This window comes from Cynoglossus semilaevis, chromosome 8 (genome assembly GCF_000523025.1).
Source record: "Cynoglossus semilaevis isolate Cse_v1.0 chromosome 8, Cse_v1.0, whole genome shotgun sequence".
NCBI lineage: Eukaryota > Metazoa > Chordata > Actinopteri > Pleuronectiformes > Cynoglossidae > Cynoglossus > Cynoglossus semilaevis.
This window is the reverse complement of record NC_024314.1, coordinates 9,958,810-9,979,436: the sequence shown is the minus strand read 5'-3', so window position 1 is coordinate 9,979,436 and position 20,627 is coordinate 9,958,810. Positions and strand designations below refer to the sequence as shown.

At 39.3% G+C, this 20,627-nt stretch overlaps 2 protein-coding genes and 1 pseudogene across 2 annotated transcripts in view; 1 reads left to right on the top strand and 2 right to left on the bottom strand.

The window, feature by feature from the left end:
- LOC103382023 (myosin-binding protein C, fast-type-like) overlaps window positions 1-8,360 on the bottom strand; it is a 26,531-nt gene extending 18,171 nt beyond the window's left edge. The window contains exons 1-2 of the mRNA XM_008314672.3: window positions 8,149-8,360; window positions 2,239-2,256 (exon numbers count right to left, since the gene is read on the bottom strand). Coding sequence (XP_008312894.1) covers window positions 2,239-2,256; window positions 8,149-8,167 — 37 coding nt within the window. The 5' untranslated portion in view covers window positions 8,168-8,360. The remainder of the gene's footprint in view (window positions 1-2,238; window positions 2,257-8,148) is intronic.
- Window positions 8,361-14,727: 6,367 nt separating this feature from the next.
- Window positions 14,728-15,411, top strand: LOC103382022 (myeloid-associated differentiation marker-like protein 2; annotated as a pseudogene).
- A 118-nt stretch (window positions 15,412-15,529) lies between these two features.
- Window positions 15,530-20,627, bottom strand: part of LOC103381991 (putative protein MSS51 homolog, mitochondrial) — a 7,554-nt gene continuing 2,456 nt past the window's right edge. Inside the window, exons 3-6 of the mRNA XM_008314626.3 lie at window positions 19,782-19,906; window positions 16,996-17,559; window positions 16,417-16,510; window positions 15,530-16,165 (exon numbers count right to left, since the gene is read on the bottom strand). Coding sequence (XP_008312848.1) covers window positions 15,961-16,165; window positions 16,417-16,510; window positions 16,996-17,559; window positions 19,782-19,906 — 988 coding nt within the window. The 3' untranslated portion in view covers window positions 15,530-15,960. The remainder of the gene's footprint in view (window positions 16,166-16,416; window positions 16,511-16,995; window positions 17,560-19,781; window positions 19,907-20,627) is intronic.

Here is a 20,627-nt window from a genome sequence, read left to right as displayed (position 1 = left end):
GAACCCCCCCCTCCCCCCTCAAGAAAAACAGAAACATTTTTGAATGGATCTATAGTTCTAGCATTAATCAAATGATATGAACAATTATAATAATTTAAAAAAATATATCACAGCACTACTGTATTTAAAAAGACATGTGATGGAACTATAAGAATATGTGCATCTCTTCACCGTTTTGCTATCAAAATTCTGTTTTGTTTTTTTTTTATTTTATTTGTTCTATAATTGTTCCGAATGAGGTCTGATTCACTTTCCAACATAATTAAATCTCAACCAATCACTTTGAGATCCAGAGCGGAGAGAGAGAGAGACACTACTTTCCAGTGGGCATTGCAGAGATTTAACAACAAAGACCACAACAACAGAAAAGGAGAAAAATAGACATTAAAAAAAAGGTAGAAGAAAATGTAAAATCCAAAAGGAGAGAATGAATCAAAATTGTTATTGGTCTTCGCCTTACGGACCCTGTATCTTTGCCCTATGTGGTCAGAGGTAAACAGAACTGACCAAACCATCTAGAGAAGGGACAATCGAGGAAACTCAACATTAATTATTTTTGCTGGTATGAACCGATTCCCGTAAAACACTGCAGCACATTTTCTTTTCTTTTTTTTTACTACTTGGGGTCGTGACACCACATTGGGTCGCCTTTAATGTGATCTACCTAGATTAAAAATGTTGATCCACTACCACTCCCTTCTGAGAACTGCTGCTTGGGCTCACCTAAACATCTTGTCATGGAGCAATGCATCAATTAGTTTTGTTTCGCCTATATTCAAATCTAATTTGAATTAATATTCTTTAATTTTACTTAAGGTTACTTTCAAGATAAAGAGATACAAAATGATATAAAATGCAAAATAAGTATGGGCAACACAATATTAAAATTGAGTGATATGGTATGGTGGGGTCGACACGAGAGGCCCGGCATGTTGAGGGATAAATGCGTGTCTGAAAACGAGGATAAAGGAAGAGGACCGGAGAGCGCGGCCTGGAGTGTTAATGTGGAAGATGTTAACAAGATACTGAGAAGCGAGATTGTTGATGGGCTTGTAAGTGAGACGCAGAAGCTTGGAGTTTAATGGGAAGCCAGTGGGGTTGATACAGAACAGGAGTTGTGTGATTAATGGAGGATGAGCTGGTGATGATGCGGAGATCTAAAGGGTGTTAAGGATCGCTGCCCTCCTCTGGCTGCTAAGCCTCACACACAAGCTGGAAAAGGAAGGGGTTGGGTTCGTTCGGTCACCCTGTCTCCCTGCTGGGATACATTTAGTTGGCTATGGTAAATCATATTAAGCATATTTAAAAAAAAACAAAACAAATCCGGACCAAGACTCAAACAGTCGGTTACATAAAAATACAGGAGAGACAGTGCTTCACAAAATAAAGTGAGCAAGGATTCTGCGCAAGTTGAAACATCCCTGTCGGATTTTAGACAACGTAGGATGACAGTAGAAGCGCACAATAGTCCGGAGAAAACACCCCCCACTGCCGGTAGCCACAGGTGCAGCACCAAGATTAGTGTTTAGGGGACTATAAGGTTAAACCCAAACAAAAATACAGTCATTCTCCCTCATCCTTGTCAGCTGGCACCTCTGACTCCTAAGGAATCAGATTCAGGCCTTGCAAATGAATTCAATACTCTAGTGCCCCGTTTGTAACACTAATGTTAGAGTGACAGCAACAGCTGAGGACACATATCATGTCAACGTGCAAGGCAAAAAAAAAAAAATCCACACCAGTATCACATCACAACCCTAAAATAGACCTACAAGTTAAAATGAACAACACAGCGCGTCGCCTACGTGGCGGGACAATCGTGCGATCACCGATCCAGGTGATATTTAATTGCCCGATACATTTTCTCTGTGAGACAACGCACACAATGACAGACATACACGTGATGTCGAGAAAGCAATTGAAATAAAAACAACATCATGAGAGGGGCCTTCGAATGCCTTGCAAATATTGGGTCAGCCAGGCTATTACATCATGCATCATCGTCGTCATTATTATGATGAATGATTAAGATCAAAAGGGTTGAGACAGACTGACAAACTCAAAAGTAACAAATAAATAACTACAGCTACACACTTTGCCAGCGCATATTTTTAAACTAGCACTGATATAGCATAAAGTAGCGACAAGTCCCAGGGGTGGAAACGTGAGAGCAATTATCAAGTCACAGTGTAGTCACTGGCGGTACACAAAAGGTTAGAGGTCAATCAGCAGACTCACCTTTGCTCTCCGTTTTGGCTGAAAGACAGAAATAGAAGAAATGAATGAAAATATAGCACACGTTCGTTAGTTGTATGATATGTAAGACATCTTTGGGATGTCTTACATAACATGTAAGACACATATAAGTGATAATATATCAAGTTTGAGTTTTACATTTTGCTTTTAAATTATTCTCTAGCACGACCAGGTCACGAGGTAACCCAGGACCGTAAAGCTAACCTTTGCTACCTCATTAACAGATCTTTGAACTTGATACCCTGACCTTAGCTGGGGTCCAGAAGTCTGAGGACACGGTCCCCAAACTGTCTCGGTAAATGAACACACCAGACACCCACAGGCACAGTTTGGGGTACGATGTTTTGAATGTGGCCTGGGAAAGCTGGGAAGCTGATCTTCACATTTCTTTTTTTTTTTTTTTTTTTTTTAGGTTAACAACAGGGTGTCCCGTTGGTGTAGGCTATCTGGTGCCTGCCCTTCTGGGCTGCACGTAATTGTTACAAGTTAAATTGGGGAGAAGAAAAATTCTCAACCGAAATATTACACCCAGCCTGGAGACTGTCCTTGTGGGGTCACGGCAGTCAGTGCTAAAGGCCAAGGTTGGTGTCTTATGACCTCCCTGAAGTCATGCCACGGTCTCTTAAGATGAGCACTGTTTCCTTGAATAGCTGCACCAACTTGCTTTTTTTTGCTCCACCCTTGCCTAAAGTTTTGCAGCAATTTCAAAGAAAGACTTGTTGACACCTCCGCATTTAATTGTTGTCCTTTTGGGGATTTTGTGTAATGTCATTCAAAACTTATTAGATATCCTTTATGAAAAATTGCCAATGTTCTTACTTGGTTTAATCTTAAGATTTATCGCCATGTGATCTTGTAAATCTTGGCAACTATCTGCCTAGAAACACACCTTGGTATGAATTTTGATCTTAAGTGTGTTAATAAAACTGGATCTTACTGTACTATACTATATTTAATTTATTAGCCGTTTCATTTTTCAAAATCAAGGCTCCTGCAGTGCCATACGGAGAGGTACAGGACACCATTTTCATTTGTACCCACTGTGTCTTTTTTTTCATCTACTTGAAATACTTTTTTTTTTAGAAAAATTAAATTAGTATTACGTCTATACAAGACAAAAAATATAAATAAATATATATATATATAAATATATTTAATGCTGTATTCTTCTGTAGCCCACAGTGGGTTCTTCAGGTTCTAACATCACTATTTGTTTGAACATCATCCAATGAGAGGACTCCTTAGCGTCTGACGCTAAGACACCAACGTCATCATCAACACTGCTGTCAATAGTGGTCAGATATCAGTCACCTGGACGTGTTTAAATGGCATACATGGCATACAAACACTTACTTACTCACAACATTCCATATTAGCATGAGTTTCTAATGTCCGGCTTGTAAACTTACCACAATTTTAGCACTTGCAAACAGTCCTAGTCGTTAATCGTTAACTCATTCATTCTAACTCACAGTGGAACCCCGAGATACGAGCGTCCCGACTTTTGTTCCAAGATACGATCAAATTTTTGCTTTGACGTACGAGCAAAGATTTGCGATATGAGCACACTTACAGACGCCGCGCTAGGTGGACGAACATGTGAAGTGAACGAGCACTCGGAGCAGCCCGTGCTTCTTCGCTCGTTCACTTCACGTGTTCATCGACTTCTGTAAGCATCTCCTGCGAGTCTTCCGTATTGTGTTAAAATCTATGTGATTTTCTCTCTATTTTTTTTGTGCATTATTCGTTATAATAGTTCTAAGAGAGTGAGTGGTAAGGATGGTGGCGAGAAGAAGAAACGCACGATGACCATGGAAATTGGAGCATTGGAAAATAGTCGATAAATATGAGCGTGGTACCAGCTAAAGGGAAAAAATACAAATCGAAAAAAGCAAAAATAAATAAATAAATAAATAATAAAAAAACTGAATTTAATTCTAAGTTTATGTAAGTCACGAAGTGTACGTGTAAGGTACGCTACGGAATCAAGTGTCTACGTACGAGCCAACTCTCCCTTCCTCCCTAATGCTAATGCTAATGGAATGGGTGGAGAAGGACCTCCTCCTTCTCCACCCATTCCATTAGCCGCTACTGTATCGTCTGTCTCGAAGGTAAGAACTCATAATTAAAACACACATTTTATATCACAGGAATCCTTGAATACTATAATCTTTTATGCGTGTGTATGTCTCTATAGCAATTACAAACATGTTTTTTTCCAGTGTTATTAGCACTAATAAGGGAGTTTTGTAGAGGGCTGGAACGGATTCAATTTTGTTCTGTTATTTCTTATGGGGCAAACAAATTTGAGATAAGAGCACTTCCAAGTTATAAAACTCAGTCCTGGAACGGATTATGCTCGAGGTTCCACTGAATTTGGTAGATGTTCAACCAAATATGTGTTAAACTCCTTTACAATCCATTTAAAAAAAATTCATGGAAAGCTTTGTTGATGGTTATTATTATCATTCTGGGCTTTCACTTATTTCACGTCATGATAGACAGCTATACAGTGGGAGTTTAATCCGTTCCGCAACAGCACTTGTACGTCGATCCACTCATGTCTCGATTGCATTTTCCTCATTAAACATAACCAAAAACATAGGTATAAACAGAAATATTGGTAATATAAAATAATAATAATTAAGAAAACATTTTATATTATTGTTACAAAAATGGGTAAAATAACCAAGTGAGCGACAGTGAGTGTCAGGGCCACTAAGCGTATGAGAAGGGCTTGATTTAAATGACAGAGAGTCTGGCAAAGTCTTGCAACCACAGTAGGCACCATTAAGTATGTGGTTGGAAATCACAGGCTGCCAAACAGGAGGAATAATAATAATAATTTAGTCCCTTATTCATCTCAGAATGGCAAAATCTACAAATGTAAGTCTTGCAACCACAGTAAGGAACCATTAAGTATGTGGTTGCAAATCACAGGCTGCCAAACAGGAGACGTCATTAAGGAAATGTGGTTCCTCAAGAATTCAAACCCATGACTGGCTGCTTGCAGGTTAACTGCTACACAACTGGAACCAGTCTTTTTAACGAACTACCGACAGTGCGTCACCTTCATGCCTGAAATCGACTTCACCCTAAAATAAACTTGCCTCCTGCAGAATCCTTCCTGTTGGCAAACACTGACCAACTGCATGAAATGATTACATCCCATGACCTAATCAGATTTTATATTATGCTCAGTAATAGATACCTCGTGGTGCAACGAGCTAACACTTCAGACGTGGGACCTTTCCAAAACAAATCACCGTTCACCTCATGTACATGTTCTACTTCTCTAGATTTCGTTTTTGGACTGCATTGGTGTATAAATATTTGCACGTATTGAACTAAAAACATTAGTTGGCATCATATTTACTTCTCAATAAAACCATCCATTTTGACTTCATATGCTTTACTACATATATGATTAATTGCAATTAGAAACAATTGCAAACAAATGTTTTCAATGAACAAGTTATTTAACGACTTTAGGGTTTGACGCCTCGTGCATGCAAATACAAAGAAGTGCTGGGCTAATTGGCGGCTGACTGCAGTTTCATATTGTGCCCAATATAGGATCTTGGAGCAAATTCAAAAATGGCTGTTCAAACAATGATGCTTTTTTATATATATACAGTATCTTCCTAAGATGACACGCTTCTTTAGGGTGACTGGTATAAACTGGTTATTTCAGAACATGGTTTATCTTTATCATCTTGACATGTGCGTATTTAACTTTTAAATGACAAAATACATGGACATTAGGTGATCTAAAGGCAGAACAGTTCAATTAGTAGAAATGCTCATCATTTTTTTGTTTTCTTTGACACTTCTGTGCATCAAATGAGCTAAAGTGGGTGCCAGAAAACAATCCCTACAGGTTGGTTTTGAGTTGCCCTCAAAGCACTATAAGGTCACAGTGATGAAAGGGAATGTTGCCCTGCCAATCATTTGATCACTCCCTGCCATTATGAAAAAGACCGTCGTGTGTTCAAGATCACAGGGGAACAGCTCGGGCCATGCTGAGCCCAAGGAAAATTTGAAAACACTGACACATTGCATGAATGATTTATCGTAGCATGAAGGGGTTCTGGTAGAACCTGATACGCTTGACTCTGTGAAAATCAATGTACTTATGAGGAAGAGAAAAAGTAAGGTCAGAGGTTATCCAGTCAGTGTATAAATAGATGTTAGCTGGACGGGTTCTATCGGTGAAAATAAACCGACACTTGCCATTGACACTTTTTTGACACCAAGTGTTTAAAATCAGAATAAAATAGTGTTTGTTTAAAGGAAAAAGTATAAGGCAGCTCATTATATTTGAAAAAAAAAAACATATTCGTTTAGTTTTAAAGACATCAATAAATACATGTGGGTTATCTGAGGCTTTAAATGGAGTTTGGCTACAGATGGCAGGGTAGTGGGGGAAACGGGGGGCGGGGGGGGCAGACGGTAAGCAAAGAGGATCATATCCATATTACATGGATAATATTTAAAGCTGCATAAGGTGAATTAAAGTTGAGCCTGATTATGTTTCTGTGGTAAAAATAAAATAAGCTAGTCATGTGCAAAGGGAATAAAATATTATTATTTATAGTGCAAAATGGCTATGGATATGTTTAAAAAAATTATAAGTTTAATACATCCACTAGGGAAGATGATGATCAAGTGACACAACAGGGGTAAAAAAAACTTTTTTTAAATGGGGCCACGACTTTTTTATCATTTTGGCAATGTCTGAGAGTTCTGTGATCTGTTCAAAATCCTACAAAAATATCTGAGAGCAAGACGGGAGATATTAAGTCCCTGTTCAAGCCTTTGTTAAAATGTAAAGTGGCTTCAATGGATTGGGAAACTCCTTGCCCTTTTTGATTTGTGACAGATTGGCAGAGGATCAAAACTGTCTTGGCATAGCATTATGGGATACATTCTGCAATTAAATACTGGCTTCTGGTCATTTCAAGAGAGCATTTGGTTTGGAAGAATACATATTGTGTATCAGTAAAACCAATATGATTATGAAAATAATATCAAAGAGAAGAAGAATGCGTCTGAAACTCAAAAGATTTGTGCTACTAATGTTTTTCACTAATGTGTAAAGATTACTGTACATGGAGAGTACTATTTTTGTATTTAAAGTGAAATCTGCAGATGGCTTGTCGGTTCCTGCATGAAATTGGTGACGGCATCCGTTTCTAAAGGAAATTTGATCCCGTCGTGTTTCGGGAGTCCATGCTCTGGAAACCTTAGTGCAACTACAATAACAAAGCTGAGTCTGGAAGCTTCTACACCGTGGTCACCATGTCATCTGATGTCACCAACATTCTTGTTCATACGGCTATGTGATCATTCACAGAATCATATCTTCCAGAACCCTGGATGATGCTTACTGTAAAAATTAGTTTTGGGCTTACTTGAATCCCTAGTTTGACTCAACTTTTTCTTTCTCTCTCTCTCTATATAGATAAATATATATGTATGTACATATAAACACATATATATGCATACATATGTATGTGCATGTATTAAAGAAATGTTTTACTTAATATTAAAATCAATGTTGTTGTAAGATAATTAAATAAAATACATATGAATGAACATCTTAATAAAATAGGCATAAAATAACTTATTCAGGAAAGATCGTCATCATTGCAACATACATTATTCAGCATGCAACATAAAACGACAATTCATAGTAACTCTTGCAAAATTATATATATATGTATATGTATATATACATATATATATGAAAAATACAGTTTTTTGTGCAAACATTTCAAGTTATTTTAGAAAACCCTCAAAAACCACTATTTACTGCACGAAACATTAACAAAAGCAAATAGTCCGACCTATTTGCTATAACTCTTGATTTCAAGGAGAAAGTATTCATACCTGCCGGGGCCTCAGGCATGGTTATTTCTGCGTCTCCTCTCTGGTCTGGGAAGACTGCTGGCTAGTACTGCCAGTTCCTTTTATTTCTCTCCCCTTGCTCTGCTATTCAAAGATCTCTTGGCACTCAAGTCTCCACACCCTCTCATGAGTGAGCGAGTCAGAGAGCGAAGAGCACAGAGTACAGTAAGAAGCAGGACTGTGTTGAAGTGACGAAAGAAGAAGGTGAGGTGGTGCTGAAACTTTCATAGAGAGTTAAGTCAACTGGTTATCCTCTGAAAAGCTCTGAGGCTGGCCAGAGAAGCAATAAATCCAATGAAATGGGAAGCATCAGCCACACTGCTTGACACCCATTAAACACTCAGCGGTAACATGGGGGTATTTGACCTGTTAAAATTCAATAAAAATAAAATAAAAAAAGAATCAATTATTATTTTATGCTATCTGTTCTGTTACATTAAAGACAGAGATATGTTAGTTATTGAATCATAGTCATTTGTAGTACCACAATTTTAACCCAAAGTCCAAGCATTTTGCTTGGTTTTCCCACTGCATGCACAAAGCTATACTGTCATTTACAGTAGGTAAATTCCCACTGTTACCATTTTTGAATTGCTTCCTAATTCAGTTCAGCATCTTTCATATGTGACGGTTTTCTACGGTTTTACCTGCTATCCCTTTGGCCAAGACAGTCATCCTGTGTTAAAATCATAGCTGGAAATGTACACTTTCCCATTAACAGGAGCACAAAATCCCAATTTTACGTTGGTAGTTTTGTAATCACAGCAGTGGTGTATCATCAAGGCCAGCAAGGCCTGCTCTGCTGACCTAAACATCAGTATCAGAATCAGTGACTTATTCTTTAATATATTTATCAATAATATTTTTAAAATAATACAGAGTGCAGCTATTGGTTGCATTGCTTCCAGCTACGTATACCTGTTTTTATCCAATCATATCTCAGCCTCATGTGTTGCCAAGGTGAAAGAAATCTACCCTAAAAGAATCTAGCAAATTAAAACTTATGCCATAAATACAACAGGACGAACTGGTCTTTTATCATTAGCCAGGATGGAGATAGAAAAGAACTTGTTTAGGCTGGGAAATACAGATATTCCGCTCAACAGAGGAACTTAACTCATCTTGTACAAATGTCGCAGCCATAGGTTGATAAAGCTCTTACTCTCTTAACTGGTTCACAAAGAATACAGTTGCATGTCTAGTGCAAATAGAGGCACTGGCAATAACCTCTTAGTGGCATGAGCTAATACATCAGCATGCTATATGACTATCATTTCTATTCAGGATCCAGCACGGCCCAATAACCACTACATGTGTTCTAAGATAAAAAAAAACCACACAAAAAGTACCAAGCTGCACTGCAATACTTAAAATAACAGCATGCAAAAGGAGTATCCACAAAATGCATCACATATATATATATAACCTACAGTTAGTTACCACTACAGGAAGTCCAGTAACAACATTGCACAATGCCCTACAGATAATCATAAAAAATACTTAATAAAAAACAGGCCTCATAGTTATCAACATGGGAAAAACAGGGTTGGAATTTCACTTGTAGACTGTAAAAATACATAGCATCTTAGACTACCTTTAGTTTGTTTAGTATCACAATACACAACTTACAATATCAATTGCCACTCAAAGTTCACACCTGGCTTCTAGGTTGGTAGCACGTACCTGAAAACATCTATAGCCATTTATCTATAGCCATAATGACATCAAGATGTGGATTTATTCAGGTAGGATGCCACTGAAGGCATACGTGAGAAATAAATGGCACGCCACAGAATCTGTTAACAGAAACAGAACCACATTGGTGACACTCATCATCATTTGGATTTAGCATTGCATAACAGCCATTCTCAAATACCCCTTTGGCTCTAAACGGCTCCTGTCGGCAGAGTCACTACTATAGTCTTTTCTCAAAGGCAACAAGTGCAGCAGTTCACACATCTAGTTGTGTTTTAACTGACTTAGTTACTTTATGTATGACTGGACAGAAAAACAAACTGTTGTCAATTGTCCCCTCAGACCCATGCTAAAGGAACCAACAAAATAAGCACCTGGGATTCAGGAAAATTACATCCATTATCAAGTGGTTTGGAAGGCCACAAGTAACAGACTGATCATAAACCACTTAAGACCACCTAAGACACTTAAGATTCTACCAGAGACCATTTGGATTAATTGTGAATATCTTGGTAGTTGCTTTGGATAAAAGTGTCTGCCAATCGATAAATGTAAATGTATTCTTCAAAATAATTGTCCTAAAAGACACAAGGGTCTAAAACGTATGGATATGTGCAGGTGAATATTCAAGGATGCCATCTTGTGGCCAAATATAAACAGTGACGTAAAGCAAAAAGTGTCATCATACTCTTGTGCAATGAGCAATCGAGCATATGATTAGTTAGAATATTAAAATACCCATCAACAAATAGATTGGATTATTTGGAAATAATATAAATAAAATGCACAAGATTAAACCTAAAACTTCAACTTCGCTTATTAAGGAGCGATCTGTATCTCTCAACGTGTACATGTGTGCGTGTGTGTGTAAGTGCTGTCGGCACAACATCCAATCAAATTAGACCCACGTTGTTTTGACGCAATAGCATCGAGCCAATCAAATTGAGGGACAACCAATGAGGAAGAGCTGAGTGGCAGTATGCAAAACATACCGGTCGAAGATTTCAGACGGAGACGCCACAGCGTCTGACCCAATGCAATACTGTCCGACCTGATTATTGACTGCGACTTGCCCCTGTCTATCGTGGAAAACAAGAGTTTTCGGCACTTTCTGACAGTACTTGACAGCAAGTACAGCCCAGTGTGTCGCAGAACACTGACATCAAAAACAGAGAACCTTGCTGAAGAGACTAAACTAAAAACTCAGTTGAGCAACACTGAACATGTTTCAGTCACTGTGGACATTTGGTCTGACCGAAAGATGAGGGGATTCCTTGGTGTCACTGTGCACTGGATAGAGAAAGAGGCAGAGAGGATACAGCTAAGGTCTAATCTCTTGGCCTGTGAACGCTTCAAAGGCTCACACACAGCTGAAAGAATCTGTGACCAATTTGAGTCAATATGTGATGAATACACCATTAAAGACAAACTGGAGAACATTATTAGTGACAATGCTGCTAACATGAGAAAAGCATTCTCTGTATGTTTCCCAAGTGAACAAGAGGATGACGATGATGGAGATTATCTTGATGACCCTGAGCTCTGGTGTGACTTAACCCTGGAAGATCAGGAAACAGTAGATGTTGCTATGGCAAAGAAACAGCGCCTGCAGTGTTTTGCACACACTCTTCAGCTGGTGGTGGGAGACGGCTTGAAAGAAACAAAAGTGGTATTGCCTTCTCTTTCAAAGTTATCAAAACTCAGCTCACTGCTGCACACAAGCACAACATTCAAAGATGTGTTTGATGCTGAATTTGGAGAACAGAAAGGCATCCCTGCTGCAGTCAACACAAGATTGAACTCAACACTTCGGCAAGTGAAGGCAGTTCTCCAGTGCAATCATCTAAAGCTCTGTGCTGTTCTAGAAAAGGCTGGGCACAGGGAGTTGTCATTCACAGCACGGGAGTGGAATCTGTTGAAGGAGTTAGTGGACATCCTGAAACCATTTGGAGAAGCAACTGATTTGACACAGGGGGAGAAGGTCACAATTAGTGCTGTTGTTCCTTCTGTCTTGTCCCTCAACCACCACCTTGAGAAGCTGAAGCCTCAAGTCTGCTTCCTGTGTGGCCTGGTCAGAAGTCTCCAGGCATCCCTGAACAAAAGATTTCTGGGAATCTTCATCAATGTGAAAATGGCTAGGACACAAGATGTGGTTGATGCTCCATTTTCCAATCCCGTCTACCTCAAAGCAGCTGCCTTGGATCCAGCCTTTTCTCTGTTGTGGGTGGAGCCCCATGTGCTGGTCAAGCATGATGTCAAGGCAGAGGTGGCACAACAAGTGAAAGGTAAATGTTACTAAGTCTAATGTAACTTTTCCCCTCACAATCTGATCTAATTGACTGCAACAATAATTAAGTATTTCAGTCTAACACACTGCATCACCAACACAAATGATAATAAGGACTCTTATGTGTGCTATTGGTTTTTCAGAATCCTGCAAGATGCTGCAGAGACTGAGCAACCTTTGCCTCGGGTTGATGAAGAAGAGCAAAAGGGCCTCGGAGAAGGGCTCTTTACTGCATACCATGAGAGGCAAAAGAAGGATGTTGGGATTACTCCAGCACTACAGCTAAGTTGACGTAGTTGAAGGACAGAATGCCCTTCTGTTCTGGGCTTTGAACATGAAGACTCTTCCTTCACTGTTCCAAGTGGCCATTAGGGTCTTGGCAGTGCCTGCCTCCAGTGCTTCAGTGGAGCGAGTTTTCAGCCATGGTGGCATCATACTACGTCCCCATCGTGCACAAATGACTGACAACCTTTTAGCCAATTTGGTCTTTTGCAAATACAGTGCAGCATAGGGCCCTGACATAAAAAACATTTTTAAGGTTGTGTTCACATATTTGTTATGTTTCTCACATGTACACACACACGGACAATATGAGAATAGATTCAGAGGACAGGACAGAAACTGCTGTGAAACTAGTTCAAATGCAATATGCAGTTGAAATGCAATGTTAGCACTTTGTTCAAATAATTACAGTTGCACTTGTTTTTTCAAATGTTTACCCCTTAAAGTAGTGGTTTATTTATTATTGCAATTAGAAAGTGCAATGTCACCGACATTTTTTCTGCAATTTCAATTGATAAATAAAGATTCTGAAAGCACACATGATCTGTGTAAATATATTATTATTATTTTGTAGAAAAAAGACTCGAAACTGAAACGGCAGGACTTGGGATTTGTCTTGACACTTTTCAGTCTTGACTTGGAATCGACACGGACTTTGCCTGTCTTGACTTGAGACTTGACTCGGACTTGATACAAAGACTTGAGACTTACTTGTGACTTGCAAAGCAATGACTTGGTCCCACCTCTGTCTCTATCATTCCTCGTACCTGTGTGTTTGGCCTCGGCTTTGGGGGTTAGCTGCCCGTAGTCAATTATGCTATCTGTATGAAAATAAAATATGAGAACATTAACAGGTCCCTCAATGTTAAAATTATTGTTGACTGCTTAAAATTAATTGCTGACCATGAACGCTGAATTTACCCTGTCTCTGTCCTTTGGTCAGCTCTGGTGGATAAGCTCCAGTGGAGAGGCGATTCCAGACAATTTCCCACTGGTTTTTCATTGTTGACCTACATATAAAAATGTTTTTTACAGATGAGTATTTGCATTGGAGGGTCAATGTGTGTTAGCTCATTTATTGAATACATTTTATTGTTTCCATTTTTATTCATTGTTTTTACTTAAACTGAATTTAAAGTTTGTGGGAGCGTGTGCAATTGGGTGGTATTCATCACATTTTTTATGTGTCGTATGTGCCACACACGGAATACACATTGACGCGAAAATTGTTAAATTAAAGTACATTAGTAGACTTTTTAAAATGACGTCTCAATTTACGTCAGACCGCTAAACACCGATTAAAAAAAATAGAACTGCGCAATTGGGTAATGTTCAACACAATGGGGAAAAAATCGCCTCCATCTTGATTAATGTAAGACCTTTTTAAAAAGAGTGCGTACATGCCACACGGGAATACACAAGCACGCAAAAATTGTTAAATTAAAGTGCATTACACGACTTATCAAAATGACGTCAATTTTCCTCAACATGGCGTCTCAATTTACCACAGACCGTTAAATATATACCGATTTAAAAAAAATAGAAGTTAATTGCGCTATCATAAGTGAACTGCATCCTAGAAGTTTATATACCGAATATTTGCAGTATTAACAGTTAAAATTAATGAAATGTATTACTTTTCCATGAAAAATACTTACTTTTTCCCCGGGTATACTGATTTCATTGGCCTCATTTGCATTGCGGACAACTGGCGTTGTGCGCATGCGCAGTAGACAAAGCATACAAACACCGTTATCTTTTTTTTTTTAATCTAGTAAATTAGTCCATTTTAAAATTTAGAGTCGCGTATAGTTATTTTTAAAAGTTAACGGAGAAACTGCAACAAACATTGTGAGCTTATTACCTGGTATACTTGCTCATTGCGTGTATGCAATTATCGTATTGTTTTCTTAGAGGTTTGACAACACCCTCTGTCCTATGTAGTGGATTATATGTAATGTTTTCCTGCCTTCCACTTTTAACTTGGAGGGATGATTGTTAAGTCCATATTGGCAAGGGTCCTATATATTTTTTATAATTGTTTTATAAGAGCCCTTCAATGCTGAAAAACATCATCTTATATATCACCTGTATAAAGTATAGATAAACATCCTTAATTCCATAAAGGGCTTAGATGGAACAGTTGCGTTTTATAGCCGTTATGCAAACCATGTGTCATGAGTACAAGGAGAGCAGTGGGTAGAGGACTACATTACTGTACAACTCCCATTCCCTCTTCCTTTTCCTGGAGGGCGCACATCAGACATCACAAAGACATTTTGAGTTTCTCCAGCTGACATGGGGATAATGAATCAAATCAAAGATACAATGACCAAGGCGGTGTTTACACCTTCTACTTCACCACAGGGATGGCTATGTCCTCCACACTCATGACCACATCTGTTGCTATTACCTATGCTAACTTCTATGCCTGCCTGAAATGTCTGTATGGCTTGATCGTGAGCTTATTTGCTTTCCTCACTGCTTTTGTCTACGTACTTGAAGTTGTGAAGGACAAAATCCTGGATAGAAGGAAAGGAACCTACCTGGCTGCTCTTCCTGGATTTTTTAAGTGCACGGACGCGTTCGTGAGCTGCATTATTTTTATGCCACTGACTGTTTACAGAGACAAGTCAGCTCTCATTTTGTGTGTTATAGCATACATCATTCCTTTCCCTATTCTCCCTGTGATCACAGCCACCAACATCTTAAAAAAAGCTGAAGACCTGTTTGCCCTTTAATTTGGACAGGTTCGTGTTTATATTTCTAGTGATCTCTGTTGTGTTGTATGTCTTTGCCGCTATCGTGTGGCCAATTTTCTATGTTTCGAAACAACCCTCGACCAAGTGACTGTCCAGCCAGCTACTGCATTTGGGCCATTCAATTCATAGTTGCATTCATGACCTACGTCAACCTGATTCTTTTCTCAGTGGACCTTATTTTTCACTTTGCTTGGTATTTGTGGTTTCAAACGCACATGAGCAGCAGTGCCAACTTTCTTATGATTTAAATATTATTAAATTTAAATATTTGAAATTATCATTGTGACAACTCTCATATGTGTAAGCTACTGCTAAATACGAAAGACCTAATCACTCCATATTTTCCATATGTTTATTGTTGGGTTATTTTTTATCTATGAATTCAAACAGACTTGAAAGACTTGAAAATTGTTCTAAAAAAAGACAACATACAGTATAGGAATTGTCAAAAGAGTTTAGAACTAGTTACTGCAATTGTGTTTCAATAAAGGTTCTGTAGAGCTCTGAGCGATCTGACTGGTCTGTCGCTGGGGCATTGCATTATTTTTAGAGCAGCCATCATTTCGCTAAAGCCAGGCATTGCGTTATCGAGTTTTCATTATCAGAGGAAAAACTGCTAACGATTCTTACAGATATTACAAAATATGCTAATATCCTACATGGAACACATTGGAAAAACTTGTAATTTGTGCCATTAGTAGAATGTATTTTTTTTTTCTTCAAAATTCAAATGTTGTTCACAGTAACGTACTGCAGCTCTGAACTTCTTCAGGCATCTTCTATTTCTTCAAACTCCACAGTCTCCAGCAGACCCTGGAAACAGAAGTAATGAGAGTTGCAGTAGACAGACGGCTTGTTTGGACCTGAGCCCAGGATTTCCGGTTTCAGTGAGGAGAAGGGGTTGACTCCACTCCCCTTCATGTCCATCTCCAATTCTAACAGGATCTGCAGGGAGTATGTCATCTCAGTCTCACTGTGATTAAAAAAAAAAAAGGACACAAGACATTAGCCTGAGTTGCACATTTTGAGATTTGGATCTTATACTGATGACTCTGGAAGAAAACACTGAGTGTTGCCTTGTCCAGACGATGCTTAAAAAGATGAAATGCCATTCTATTGTTCAAATGACATAATAGTAACACATGTGTAGAGATTGTGTCTCTCTTCTCATAAGTAGTTTGCAATCTCTAAATGCCTTTTTAAGTCAATTGATTTAAAACTTACTTGAGAGCAGTAAAAAGGGAAGGTATCGCAAAGTCCCTGAGGAGCAAAAGTGTTGGAAGCCAACCGTGCTCCAGGTCCTGACTGGCATCAAAACCTTGACATGGAAAATGAATGACTGTTTATCAAATTGGCCAGCACAAACATGACCTACTGTATTAGTGTCCTCTAACCATCATCAGTGTGATGAAAAAATATGAAAAAAAAAGTGCGACTTATAGTCCGGAAAATGCAGAAATGCTATTTATATGTTTACTTAAATCTCATTTGAAATCACAACAAATAACGACCGTTAGCTATATTTTGTTGTGTTGAGTGTTGACTCTTCTGGGATGACATGTTAGGAACACATTTCAACTAGCTGAAAGTTGGAGTCTGAAGGATGTATCTTTAGTTGAGTGAACGTTTCTCCAGGTTACCATGATGTTTTTTTTTACTCCGCTATCAAACCATCTTTCCTTTCTGACAATAATCATTCTCTAGATGCTGCTAGATCCTGAATGAAGAGGTGGCTCTTTAGAATAGCTCTTTTCTAGATGCTGCTAGATCCTGAATGAAGAATAAGTCTTTAAGATAACATACCTGGATGAAATCCCACCACCAGGTCTGGCTTAACTGCTTCTTCTTTCTCTACCAACTCCTCCCAGAACTCATGGTAGAGACCCTTGTAGGCACTAATGAAAACCTTCTTCTTTGGACCGAATGCTCTCAGTGGAGGCCTCACAATGGGGCCATCCATCACATCTGGTCCTATCATGACTACTTCGATTCCCTGGTGCTCGGGGAACATCTTGTTCAGCTCATCATAATCAGTCAATCTGGCTGCCAGTGTCTCGCTGTTGCCCGCTCCCACAAGGTGGACAGTGAGTGGTTTAGAATAAGGGTTGAGCCCGAACAGCCTCATCCCTAAGGCAATGGTTAGTGGCCTGGAGAAAAACTCACTGCAGACCCTCCACAGGGATTGTACGAGTTCCTCGTCGTGAGGTTGCGGTCTGTCTACATTGCTCCACAAGTTCTTCAGGTTTGCTCCATTTAAAATGGGTCCTAGCCGAGTTGTGAGATCCCCCTGCATCGCGAGCCAGTCATCCCAACCTTTAACTTCTGACTGTGGCTTTGACCACTTTTCTGTTTCGAATGGAAGATCCCCTGGTAAAACAAACAATGTTCAGAAGCATAGCAAGGTAGCAGCATGTGAATGTGTGAGCTGGTCATTTATCATGAATAACCAATTATATATATATATTTTTTTGGTGACCTTTACATATTATTAGTACAGGGACATCAAAAATACAGCCCGGGGGGCCAGAACCGGCCCACTAGGTTGGTCAATCCGGCTTGCTTCATGGATTTTAAAAGTGAAAACATGCACAAACACTTAACGTTTGAGATGTTTTGTTAATTGTACTTCATTTATATGAATATTTTCTAATGTATTTGCCATTATTTGCAGGACAACAAAGGGGGGAAATACTAATGTATTTGCCATTATTTGCAGGACGACAAAGGTGGGGAAATATGTTATGATTGTATCCAAAAATAGTTACATCGTGGGCAACTGGACAAAGTAGGTTTTCTGAAGACGTTTCACCCCTCGTCCAAGAGGATTCTTCAGTTCTGAAGTTCAGAACTGAAGAAGCCTGAAGGATGAACTGAAGGATAATCAACCTCACCTCTCTTGCCAATCTATACAACTCCTTTTCTCCTTCCTCTGTTTCCAAACTCTCATACAACTCCTCATATGCCTTCTGTTTGGCCTTGGCCACTCCCCTCTTCACCTCCCTTGTCTTCTCTTTGTACTCCAGTCTGTTCTCTTCTGTTCTGTCACTGTCCCATCTCTTCTTCGCTAATCTCTTTCTCTGCACACTCTCCTGGACCTCATCATTCCACCACCAGGTCTCTTTGTCCTCCTTTCTCTGCCCAGAGGACATACCTAGCACCTTCCTACCTGTCTCCCTCATCACTGCAGCTGTAGTCTCCCAATCATCTGGGAATATCTCAACACTACCCAGAACTGCCCTTACTTCCTTCCTGAAGTCTTCACAACATGTCTCTTTCCTTAGTTTCCACCACTTGATCTTCTGCTCTGTCTTCACTCTCTTCCTTTTTGTCACCTCCATCGTCATTTTACACACTACCATCCGATGTTGTTTGGCTACACTCTCACCTGCCACCACCTTACAGTCTCTAATCTCCCTCAGATTACATCTTCTACATAGAATATAATCTATCTGTGTGGACCTGCCTCCACTCTTGTAAGTCACCCTATGTTCCTCTTTCTTTTGGAAATATGTGTTTACCACAGCCATTTCCATTCTCTTTGCAAAATCTACCACTGCCTGTCCTTCTACGTTTCTCTCCCTAACACCAAACCTGCCTATCACTTCCTCATCTCCTCTGTTCCCTTCCCCTACATGACCATTTAGGTCTGCTCCAATCACCACTCTCTCTCTCCTGGGGATACTCTCTACCATCCAATCTAGCTCCTTCCAGAACTTCTCCTTTTCTTCCAACTCACAGCCCACCTGTGGGGCATAACCACTAACAACATTAATCATCTCTCCTTCTACTTCTACCTTCACACACATCAACCTGTCTGACTCTCGTTTCACCCCTACTCCATTTCTCTTCCCATCTGAACCATGATAAAACAGTTTGTAGCCTCCTCCAATGTTTCTAGCCTTGCTGCCCTTCCACCTGGTCTCCTGCACACACAAAATGTCTACTTTTCTTCTCTCCATCACATCAGCTATTTCTCTACTTTTCCCTGTCATTGTACCTACATTCAGAGTTCCAAACTTCAGACCAACACTTCTATCCTTCCTCTTTTCTCTTTTTGTCCGAATCAAACATCCTCCTCTTCTTCTTGGTCTTCAACCAACAGTAGTCCAATTTCCTCCGGTACCCTGTAGGTCAACAGCACCCTTGGCGGTCGTCGTTAACCCGGGCCTCGACCGATCCGGTATGGAAATCATTTTTATGATCCGCATATTTCTTTTGAATATTGTGCACAATACTAATAACGGTTTCACTTTCACTTTAAAACTATTTTCAGGTCACATCAGTTGGGCCAAACCCAGACTTTGCATTATTGGGTTTTCATTATCAGAAGGCAAAACCCATAACGATTCTTACCGATATTACATAAGTATATCTAAGCTAATATTGGCCAATATTATCAGACATCCATACAAATTTTTGACCAAATACTTTCTCTTAACCCTCTAAAGGTTGGCTGATTATCTGAGAACCTTCAACAACTAATATTTTCCAGGTCATACACCAGCTCTGGCCAAATGAAGATTGTAGCTTCTAAAGTACAAAGTCACAAAAGTAAATTGTGATAAATTAGATAATTGCACAAGCTTTACCTTTGAACAAAAGCCACTCCATAACTCTGTCCAGGGCAACAAGACGTAGCTGTGGGCAGAATCCCTTGTGCTTTGGCCAGTCCTGCTTCTGACATTCTTTGCAACAGTAGTAAGCATTGAAACACCTGTGCAGATCCAGAACATTCGGTTTTAATGTCTCCCATTTGGTTTGGTTTTATTTGATAATATAATGAGACGTATGTGTGTGTGTGTGTGTGTCTGAAGGGCTGTTGAAATTAAGGCGGTATAGTGATTACTATTTTGTGAAGATGAATCTGAATCTGAGTTTACGTGCTGCACCTTCTTATCCAGTGGAGGCTTCAATTTCCGGTTAGACGCGTCATGGAAGTTTACAAGCTATGGCAAGCCCTTTCAACATTTGAATGATTTAAAAGTTTGACTATCCGGAATGAACACTGTTGATATCAACGCTGTCTTTCCGACTGGGCGTAATTTCATTTTGGATAGTGGGAATGATCATTTAAGATATCCGTAACGTACTTTTGAGCAGACGAATCGACAAGACCTTTTCTGCTGTTGCTGCTGCTTTGCCTATGACTATCCCAAAAAAAGTTCGAGATATCTACAACATAATATGATCCGGAAGTAATGTTACCGTGTTATAATGTTCATGGTAGAGTTCTGTGATTTCCCATGGTCTATGAATGTGTCTGGATGAATGCCAGAGCTTTTGCATATACTTCTTGACTTTTGCCGTATTACTGTAATAATTCGATCATTTGGCTGCATGTGTGTATATATGTACGTATATAAATCTACGTCTACATATATGGCTTAAACACAAGCGTGTATATATATTAGTGTGTATATTTTGTATGTAGAAAA